This window comes from Vigna umbellata, chromosome 1 (assembly GCF_029865625.1).
Source record: "Vigna umbellata cultivar VRB3 chromosome 1, Vumbellata_1.0, whole genome shotgun sequence".
NCBI lineage: Eukaryota > Viridiplantae > Streptophyta > Magnoliopsida > Fabales > Fabaceae > Vigna > Vigna umbellata.
Window position 1 is genome coordinate 80738823 of NC_142165.1, and position 11884 is coordinate 80750706.

General features: G+C 31.2%; 1 protein-coding gene across 1 annotated transcript; it reads left to right on the plus strand.

Moving 5' to 3' along the window:
* Nucleotides 1–1818: 1818 nt before the first annotated feature.
* NIR1 (nitrite reductase 1) lies at nucleotides 1819–4455 on the plus strand. The gene is made up of 4 exons (XM_047325886.2): nucleotides 1819–2246; nucleotides 2554–2908; nucleotides 3065–3356; nucleotides 3533–4455. The coding sequence occupies exons 1-4, from the start codon at nucleotides 1880–1882 to the stop codon at nucleotides 4268–4270; spliced, it is 1752 nt and encodes a 583-aa protein (XP_047181842.2). The 5' UTR covers nucleotides 1819–1879; the 3' UTR covers nucleotides 4271–4455.
* The last annotated feature ends 7429 nt before the right edge of the window (nucleotides 4456–11884 follow it).

The window sequence follows — 11884 nt, forward strand, 5'->3', positions numbered from 1 at the left end:
TAAGCTCACAAATGAGTTAGCTGTCGTGTTTTTTTTATGACATAAATGTTGTTATCATTTTTTTTTTTGTTTTTCTTAGTTATGAACTATTAATATTGTGAAGAAGAGGACACCTCGGCTAGCCTATTGACTTAGGACAAAAAGATATCAAACATCCAAATGAGAAGCATAAATCTAATAAACATAATTAAGAATAACTAATAAAATTAAGATGATTAATAATAAGATAAGGAAACCTAGACTAAATACTCCTATGAATTTTGGATACACAATGGATATGTCTATTACAGTATTATAAATAAGTATTATTCACCATGTACTTGATTTAATTGATATAATATTTATTATTTGTGACGTATTGTTAACTTGAGAATGAATTTGTATGTTTTTAGGTAAAAAAACTTTCACAATCAAGTTTGTTGAAGGATACCCGGATTAACTTGTAGCAAGATACATCAATATTAAAGAAGGATATTTGAAGTAGACACGTGAAGAATATATATACATATTTGACCTTTGTAAAAACAAATAGTTTAATTATTTTTGTTATTAATAATAAACCTTTTATTTGTCTTTTTTTAATAAAGATTAAGAAAGAAAAATCAAGAGTTTAGTTTTAAAAGAAAGAAAAAATGTTAATATTTTATTTTGTTATCTCATACGTTAACTTTTATAGGCCATTTCCATACACTACTTAAAGATGATTTTATATAAATACAATAATTACATCCGAAATCAATATTAGTAAGTAAATTAATCAATTTTTTGAACGAGGTTAAATTCATTTTAATTTTTATATTCAGGTTTGAAATAATTATGAGACTTTCTATTTTTATTTTTTTACTTTTTCACCATAACTATGAGTAAATTAATTAAACATCAGTTAAAATTATTATAATTGATAAAAAATAATTAACACTATCTAAACTTTTGAAAAAACAATAAATAGAAAAGGATAAAAAGATCAATCTATGGCGAAATGATGAATAGACATGCACAGTTGTGACTTTATAGTTCCGCAGTATTTGGATCACCTTTGCCTCTTCGCAAACTCCTAAGGTTTAAGGATCCTATCCACAAAATTTGTCATATACCCTTACCATGTGTTTCTATTAATTTACGATTAAGTGCATGTTTAAGATTTTATTCAATTCAATAAATAAATAAATTTTAATTATTTTAAAATTACAACTCATCAATAATTACTTGTTAAAATAATTCAATAGATGCAATCCCAGCTGCAGACGTGACCTTTGAAAATTCTATTTCAAATTGGCTTCTTTTTCTTTTTCTTTTCGCCTTTTATTATAAACTATCTTCAAGACCTCTTTTCGTGGTCTTCGTTTAAATCACATCTAAAAACGTTGCATGTAGCCGCATATAGATTCACAATACAATGAGTGATCCTTAAAAGTCACAACCAAGTAAACAGAAGAAAAAGTAAAGAAGAGAAAAACCGTGGAGATACATAAAATATTATTTTATGAAAGAATTCTTATATCTCCATAAAAAAGAAACTACTAAATCCACAAAAATACCTAGAAAAATTCAATAATATTATTCATCATTTGCAACAATTGTAGAAAAAATCTACACTATTATCAATAAATGTTTTGGTTAAACTTAGAAAAAGATGAAAAAAACTAAACAATATTTTGTGTAAAAAGTAAAGATGAGATGGTATTGCTTGTAAGGTTAATATGATGAGGAAGTGACCCTTGGTGGCATTGAAGGGTCTCTTGATCCGAGGAAGATCACCTCTTGCTTACTTGTAAGGTCCTTCTTCACTCTGGTCCTTTCATCCTACAAAAATGCAAACTCTTCTCTCAACCCGCCATTACAGTAACCTCCAACTCATTCTCAACACACGTTCCATCCAATGTCTTCTTCTTTTACTGTTCGTTTTCTGGCCCCTCCATGCTGCCCCAGCTCTCGCTCCAAGACATTGCTCTGTGCCACGCCGACGGTGGCTCCGGCTGCCCCAGATGCGGTGGAGGCGTCCAGGTTGGAGCCTAGAGTGGAGGAGAGAGATGGGTACTGGGTTTTGAAGGAACAGTACAGGGGAGGCATCAGCCCTCAAGAAAAGGTGAAGCTTGAGAAAGACCCCATGAAGCTTTTCATGGAAGGTGGGATTGAGGATCTAGCTAAGATTTCCCTTGAGGAAATTGAGAGCTCCAAGCACACTAAGGATGATATTGATGTTAGACTCAAGTGGCTTGGACTTTTTCATAGGAGAAAGCATCACTGTAAGTTTCACCTTTTCAACTTCCTTTTGCTTTGATTAGTGGAAACAAAGAGTTTGTATGGATTCATTTTTCAGTAAGTAATCCTGAAAGAAAGAAAGCTTGAAAGTATACCCTGAGTCTCAAACTGTGAGGACCACATAAGTTGTTGATATTTTAAGTTAATTGCTTTTCAAACTCTGGTGAAGAACAGAATTTAGTTTCAGCACTATTACAAGTGCTTGTACTTTTATGTTTGAATCAAAACTAGAGTTTAGTCTTAGTAATTCACACAGAGGACGAATTAAAGGTTTTTCATTTGCAAAACCAGATGGTAGATTTATGATGAGGCTGAAGCTTCCAAATGGGGTGACAACTAGTGCTCAGACACGATATTTGGCGAGTGTTATCAGGAAGTACGGAAAAGATGGGTGTGCTGATGTAACAACGAGGCAGAATTGGCAAATTAGAGGTGTGGTGCTACCTGATGTGCCAGAAATTCTTAAGGGACTAGCAGAGGTTGGTTTGACGAGTCTGCAGAGTGGCATGGACAATGTGAGAAACCCTGTGGGTAACCCTCTTGCAGGCATTGACCCTGATGAGATTGTTGACACTAGACCTTACAACAACTTGTTATCTCAATTCATCACTGCCAATTCACTCGGCAACCCAGCCATGTCAAACTTGTAAGTATACACTTAATGGAGTATGTGTGGAGAAACTTCTTCATAAGCACATCTAGTAGAAAAAACTAAGGAGTTGTTTTTCTTTTCTTAGAGAGCTTATCGATAAGTTTTATCCAATCATCCACTTTGAATCATTAGTTGTTTGGAATTGTGCAGGCCTAGGAAGTGGAATGTGTGTGTGGTGGGATCCCACGATCTGTTTGAGCATCCCCACATCAATGATCTGGCTTACATGCCGGCTAATAATAAGGATGGTCGTTTTGGATTCAACTTACTGGTTGGTGGTTTCTTTAGTGCCAAGAGATGTGCTGAAGCAATTCCACTCGATGCGTGGGTCTCTGCAGATGATGTAATCCCAGTTTGTAAAGCTATACTTGAGACATATAGGGACCTTGGCTTCAGAGGGAACAGGCAGAAAACAAGAATGATGTGGTTGATTGACGAACTCGTAAGTGGATTATTTTATGAAATTTTCCCACTTGTCTGACATCTGTTTAAGTTGAGTTATGCTTAATATGTTCTTTTGTAAAATGTAATCAATCTAAACAAAGACTAATGCAATTTATAGAAGGAAAATAGGTGTATCTGCTTGGGAAGTAAGTGAAAAGTGTTTGAAAAATGCAGGGGATAGAAGTATTCAGGTCAGAGGTAGAGAAAAGAATGGCAGGGAAGCAGCTGGCGAGAGCACAGGAAGATCTGGTTAAGAAACAATGGGAAAGAAGAGACTACTTAGGTGTTCATCCACAGAAACAGGAGGGTATAAGCTATGTTGGTATTCACATTCCAGTTGGGAGAGTCCAAGCAGATGAGATGGATGAGTTGGCCCGTTTGGCAGATGAATATGGAACTGGTGAGCTCAGACTCACAGTGGAGCAAAACATAATAATCCCAAATGTGGACAACTCAAAACTTGAGGCTTTGCTCAAAGAGCCTCTCTTGAAAGACAGGTTTTCACCTGAACCTTCTCTCCTAATGAAAACACTGGTGGCATGCACTGGTAACCAGTTCTGTGGGCAAGCTATTATTGAGACAAAAGCCAGGGCATTGAAAGTCACTGAGGAAGTGGAGAGGCAAGTGGCTGTGACTAGGCCAGTGAGAATGCATTGGACTGGGTGCCCCAACACCTGTGGGCAGGTGCAAGTTGCAGATATTGGTTTCATGGGGTGCATGGCTAGGGATGAGAATGGTAAAGCCACTGAAGGTGTGGATATTTTCCTGGGTGGGAGAATTGGAAGTGATTCACATTTAGCAGAGTTGTATAACAAGGGTGTGCCTTGCAAGAATTTGGTGCCTGTTGTTGTAGACATACTGGTAAAACACTTTGGAGCTGTCCAAAGGAATAGAGAGGAAGAGGAAGATTAAGTTTTAATGGTTATTGGTAATTTTAGTTTCTTAACTAAATCTGGTATTGTTGTCTCTGGACAAAGTCATTAATTCCCTCTACATAGAAGAGAAAAGGATGATTATGAGAGATGCAATACAAGGATGTTCCATGTATTATATGATATGCAAGTACACTTTTAATAAGACATGCTCATTCTTTGCTAGTCTCTAAGTTTTCTTTTCTCCCAAGATGTCTACTATATTTCTTGTTTTCTTTATTGAAAGGGTATTGATAGAGACAAATGTTAATCTTTCAAACTTTTGATTGGGATAATTTTCCATCAAAAGATGACATTTGTTTCCTGAAGAATGGCTAAAGAAAAACTACTAACAACTAAATAAATAAATAAAAAAAATGCTAACTACTTAATAACGGCTGGAACAATTCAATAGCTAATTTTTAGATCTCCTTTTATAATATTTACTTATAAGAGATCTAACAATAGTTCTCCCAAAAAAGTCACATTGTCGTCAAGGTGAGAGGAACATGGAACATGGGTAGTAGCGGTTGAGGCATTGTGAAGGGCGAGATAGCCATTTTCAATAAAGAAACATGGAACATGGGTGAACTTTGTTTTCTGGTGGAAGAGCTAATTGGAAGGCAACTGCTCCAATCTACTCTGTGATCTGATATGGGCCATAAAAACGTCGGCGATTCATGCCTTGAACATAGCACAAAGAGTCTGCATCTTTTTGTTGAGTTGTGAGCGAGGAACAACCCAGAATGGCCTTAGCTGGTCATACTCCTCAGATTCCTGAATCACCCAAATCTTGTACTTGGAGAGGCCGCGACGACTTGGGAGCAAGTACAAAAAGAAAGATAATTATTTTCTGAAAAAGGAACAAAAGAAAATAACAAACTTAGTTTTCCAAAATTTTTGTTCTTTAATTTTTTTCTTTCCAAATTTCTTTTAAGTTTTTATATCTTAAATTTTTCCTATTTTTGTTTTGATCACATTATAATCTTTTAAAAGTTATTATGATTTTTAAATGTATCATGTTTTCTAAAAGTATATGAATATTAGAATCTTTTTAAGTTATGGTAGTGTTTATGTACATGAGTATTTTAAGTGTAAAAACAAATTTAAACGCTTAAAGAGAATATTGGTGAGTAAATATACATTTTAACTTGAGTGATCTCTTTCCTATCTAATTTCCTCGTAAATTCGAAAGATTAACTCATGTGCTTAAAAATAGAGTTTTCCAATCGCATGATTCATGGCAACTTGATTTACAAAGTTGATTAGTTTCCAATGAAGTTCTTTTCCTTTGATTTAATATTGATATAAATATTGATCTAGAACGAAGTTTTGAAATTACTAAGTTTTGTCTAAGAGTACAAAAGGATAAGTGTGTATGTGTATGTTATCATCTAGCCTTTAATATTGGACTCTTAATTGGTTTTTACACTTTAATAAAATATTTTAATTAGGATTTGTTATAATTGGGTTTATTTAACATGAGATACAAAAACATGTTAAAAATGGCCTTTTAGTTGCATAAATGTTCTATGAATATTTTGAGGTGTGTTACTAACTAAGTTGAGCTCATTGAGGTGTGAAAATGAATTGAGTAAAGTGTCATGACACCTTAAAGATAAATCCAAAAACTCAATACCATAAGAAGTCAATCCAAGCATAGTATGAAAAAGTGAAAAAATTTGGCTAAGTCTAAAGGAGAGAACAAGCAACAAAAAATGAATCTTGTGGTTTTCTCTATTTTTTTTTCTACTAAAAGGGCTTTGATAATTAATAAATGTTTATAATTTGCTTTTTACTTAATATAAGAGATAAAAGAATAGACTTGATTAGACATGATAATATTTAATTGAGAATGTACTTTTGTTAAATTTACTATGATTAATTTACAAAGTTCTTACAATAATCTTTAGATAACCAATGATGAATCATATTTTGAAAAAGGGGTGAAATCAACCTATTTTTCTTTGTTTTTATCTTTTTAAATCTTTTTATAAATTTATTTCTTTATTTTGTTTTTTAACCTTTTATTTATTGATTTTTATCTTCTTTATTGTTTTTGTTTTACTAACACTTTTGTATAGTTTTTATAAGAATTAATTTGTTAAAAATCAATTTCGTGTTTGTTAAGAGACGACTTATGGTTGAAGTTATTTTTTCTATTTTGTTGGCTACTATCTTAGTAATACTAAAGTTGCTATAGTTTAGTAGTGTTAATTTGATTGCGTCAACGACAAAGTTATCAAGAAGACTCCTTGATGCTTAAGTTAGTAAGAAAGTTAGGATTTTTGTATAAATTGTGTGTATTAGTGTTTATGAGAGAGTGGGTATTCCTCAATAAATACTAGTTATATTTATAAGATCAGCATAGATCGTAAACTTATGTTCCTATTAGAATAATAGTTAACTAAGGAGTATAATAACACTATGATAGATAATAATAGAATGATAAGTATCTAAATATTATCTAAATAGGTATAATTTGAGCTACTCCATAATGAAAACACTTAAAAGACCTTATTGGACCGAGCTCTTTAACATGCATATTAGCTAGGTAAAAACATGTAATGCTTCTTTGGGATGAGTTTTTCGTAATAACCTTATATAATATGTTTTAAAAAGAACTTTTCAAAATACATTAAATACATTTTAGATTGAGTGTTTCTTTTTCTTCTCGCTTCTTTGGCACCATTCTTTCTCTTTGTTTTTCCTTTGAAGTGGTGTTGATTATTCAAAAAGCAAGATGACTATGATGGTGAGAGCAACAGTAGTGTGAAGTGTTTGAATTATTTTTCTATGATTATGGGTGCGCTGTTAGTAATTTGGAGTTGCAGCAAGCAATTACCTTTTTTATTTTGATAGCATTTTTATTGTTTTCTATTATTTATTTATACGTTGTTAATCATTAAAAACGAGGGTTACTCTTTATACCATCCCACGTTTCTCCATGCATCTCCACACTTTTTAAAAATATCAAAATTGTCCCTGTATTTTAAAAAACCCTACAGCCTGTTTTTTTTCTCAATAAATTTCAAAATCAGCTAGAAAAAAAATTCCTTCAACAGATTTCAAGATACGTTGAAGGATTAAGCCTTCAACGAATTTTAAAGTCTGTTAAAACTTTCCGAAAATCCTTCAATGTATAATTCGTTAAAGAAATTTTTTTTCAACGAATTTTAACATCTATGGAAAATTTTTTTTTTTCTAAACGAATTTCAAAATCCATTAAAAGATTTATCGAAAGCTGAAAATTTTTTCGAAATATATTAAAGGATGGATATTTTTTAAATGTGAAGGTACAGGAAAGAAAAGTGAAAAGGTGTATATAACACTGATTAAAAACAATTAATATTGATATAAGAAATTCTCATAATATATCGATCACATTTAAGTCCAAAGTTGTTATGCCAAAAAGGTATAAAAAAGCGAATGGTTTAAGAACATAATTAAAAAAGTTTTTCCCTGCATCTCTTTATGTTTCTTCTTGCATCCCATATTTTTATTTTGTTAATTTTGAATTGGGTAATCTAGAAAGTCAACATTGATTTATGGACTGTGCGATTCAAAAGTAAAAATATTTTTAAGTTATGTAATTCAGAAGCTTTTCAGATCACACAATTAAAAAACTATAAGTGATTTCCTAATTATGTAATTCAAAAGCTAAAAATTACTTTCAAAAGTTGCAAGGGATTAAAAAGAATTAGTTTTTCGATTGCATAATTTGGAATTCATTTTTAGTTTATGGATTACACAATTTGAAAATAATATTTTACTTTTAAATTATACAATCTAAAAAAGATAAAATGAGAATTTTTAATATGGGAGTGCAGGAAGAAACTATCCATAATTAATAACAATAAATAAAAGGCCTAGCCCATCTTTAGACATCCCAAGTTCTGTCAATACAACCAATTATTTGTAGGTTTTTTTCATGGTGCAGCCTCACGATTTCTAACTGCACTCGCAAAAACCAGTTTTAAAAAATGCACTCCTTTTCGAAAACAATATTGTAATTTTGTTCACTTTAATATAAATGGACCTTTTAAGTTCAACCTTTTTTCTCTTTTTACCACCCTCAATATTAACAACTATTATTTAATCTCTAATATGAAGTTCTAGAGTTACAAAATACAAAATGACGTGTTAAACTACGTCGTCATTATACTTTTAGCGTATCGAATCCTCTAAAATACAGAAACTCACTTTAAAAAGTTAGATAGATAATCTTACTACAACAACCGGGTACTGATTTTCATATTAATGTGTTAAAATATTTGTGTTAATTTTCTTACTAATAATTAAGAATACTATTCGTTTTAAGTTATTTCTTTTCCTTACTTTTATTTCTCCAATTTCTCATGTAATAACCTATTATAAAATCTTTACAATGATAAAAGAATAAAATAAAACAGCATAAATAAATATGCTTAGGGTCAATTTAATTTTTTTTAAAAAAATAGAGGTATTCTAAAATCTTTAGGGTCAACAATCACTTTTAAAATATTATCTGTTTTAAAACCTGAAATTTATATGGCCGATTTTGATTTTAAAATATATTTTAAGAAATTGAAAGAAAACTATATTTTTAAATTGTCTTTAAGTACACCTAAAACAGTGTGGAAGTTATGAGAAAAAAATAGTCATTAAAATTAAAAAGAAAAATTGAAAGGTGATGACGAAATGAGAACCTGGGATATGACCAGGAAAAATCAAGTCATCGATGGCAGCTTGAAGATGAATGAGAAGAACAAGACGAAGCATTTTGCACCATTTAATGCAATAGTCAAGCACTGTCAATTACAACCACAAAATCTAGTAACGTTTTCAGCTGCACTTTAGCACAGGTATGGAACCTAATGTGGTGTCCACAACCTTTATTCAACTAAAATATTATGCATTGTTCTTAGTTTTTTTATATTATTTTATTTTGACGTTATTTGTTTTTTTTTAGTCCACTATTTTTTCTTAATGTGTATGTGATAATTTCTGATTTATGAATGTAGCACCGAAAGGTGTATAGAGATATATTTTCTGTATTTGTATAGTTCCCTCTTTCCTGCGAAAAGATTCAGTTTTGTTACTCTTAAAGAATTAGTATACTCTAAAGCAAAAGATAATAATAATGAGATATAGGACTTGCTTGTTTTTACCCTCTTCTCCGACCGACCGACCTTATACGTAGGAGATACTTTAAGCCTCAAATATCTACACAAGGATTCGGATACCAATCCAGAAAAATAAATATTGGCAATTTCAAACACAATAAAAACTCTTGAAGGAATTGAATAGAGTTTTGAATTTTTCTCATTAAACACTTTAAGTTTTTTAATAGCGTTTAAAAAAAATATATAAAGAAAAGCAAAGACAAGCTTGTTTTTATCACAATCCAACGTTTATTGCAATTCAGTTCTTGACCTTTTCAAAGATCATTTGTAAGTATGCCTTGTGTTATATTTTTTTTATTGTACAATCATTATTTTCTTTCAAAGTAAGTAGAATATTTGCAGACTTCACTTGACTCATAGTTATATCAACAAGTAAAGATTATTCACTGGGATTTAACCTCCCAACAAAAGGGTGATCAATTAAACTTTGTGTCAAATCATGATTATGATATCTCCATATAACCTTCAATATACCCTTCTCCATTAGAATTTGGTTTGACCCTCAACTTAAATGGACACTCACATTTTCTTATGTCGTATATACTCGACTAAACATTAGGTTTGTATTTCCTGTACTTTCCATCCCTTTCACATCCTAAGAGGACAAACGTCTTTTTCTCAAGTTCACTAGTAGTTTTATCAAATATTAAAGTTACCACAAACCCAAAATGAAAAGCAATTCCTCAAACTCATTCAATTAGTTAATCATGTGTGGAAAATATTTGATCGGTTGTAAAATTATTTATATAATCTACCTCACATATTCATTGATGAAAGAAGATAAATATGATACAAAGCTTAAATTCATTTGTGAATTCATTAAATCAAAAGGATAATCATCCATCTTAAAATATTAAACACCTATAACATAACATCTTTACCACTTAATACCTTAATTAATACCAATAATAATACATCAACAAATTCTTATAAAAAATTTCTAACAAATTAAAAATAAAATTAGAAACAAAAAACTTAAATGAAAATAAATTAAAGAAGTAACTCGATTTCAAAATCTGGCAAGGTCTTAATCGGATTTCGAAATCCGGCACGCCTTAACCAGATTTTGAAATCCATCGAGACTTTAATCGGATTTCGACATTTGACGAGTCATTAACCATATTTTGAAATATAGCGAGACCTTAATCAAATTACAAAATTCAACGAGGCCTTAACTAGATTTCAAAATCTATGACATCCTTAACTGGCTTTCAAAATCTGATTATGTATTTTGCCTCGAATTTTGAAATTCGATCAATTTCTTAATTGGATTTTGAAATTCGTTGATTTTGTAAACTGACTTTCAACATTCAGTTTGTTTCCTCAAGCAGTAGGAAACACGAAAGCCACCAAAAGAAAAAAGAAGAAAAACAAAGTAAAAAGAACAAATGAAGGGGGTTAGGTTAGTAAATATATTCACAAGAATTAAATAAATTTTGGTAACTAGTAATTACTAATTACCTATCTTTTATTATTAAATAAGAGGAAAAACAATCTAATTAGAGGTGCAAAGAGAAGTGTTAAAGGTGCATGAAGAATCACTCCCATGACGGTGAAGGTAACTATTTTAAAATTTTTCTTTATGAAAAAAAGGTACTTTCTATTTCTAGATCAAATGATATTAGATTTCTAACAACGAAATCTATAAGTTTAAATAAAAGAAAGAGCAAACAAAAACAAAAGTTAAAGAGTTTTAGAAGTTCAATGATTGCACAACAAATTTGTTCGGAGATTAGAAAAATTTTAGAAAAAAAAGCCATTGAGCAAAATTCATTCAACAGTTAAAAGTTGTTTGAAAGAAATGAATATATATATATATATATATATATATATATATATATATATATATATATATTTGTTCAACTTCAAGCATAGATCATTGTTCTTTCTTCACTTCACTTTCGTCACCCTCCGGTCAAACTTGAAGGTTACCTATATTTATAGATTTTGGAATGGACTTCAAATTAACGGCAACCTAATTACGGCCCAACTAGTAATGATTGTACTTTTGGTTTAATATAATCATTTTTAGCACTAATTCTTGCTTAAGGTCAACAACTCGATTAATCTTCCTCACCAACCAGTTCATTAGGTGTTCTTGACAAGTGAGACTGTCCTGTCTTAAGCTAGTCGGACAATCATATGGTACACAGGCCCCTAAATCCCGAGCATGTCTTGATACGCGAAGGGGTTTTTAGTTGATAAGGCCCTGCACATTTTCGAGATAATGGGTTTCCGTGTAACCGATCGATCGAAAATGGTTTATTACATGAGAAGTTAATCCCTAGTCATGTCAGTTGAGGGAGGTTATAACCGATGGGAATAGGACACATGCCTTTTTGGGATTTGTATGTCCAATGAAACAAAAAGTCGAGAGTTGTGGATCGTCAGATCTTGCTTATTTCAACGACTAGTATTTGGCCATCTAAGCGTCCCTTTTGGCTATAAAG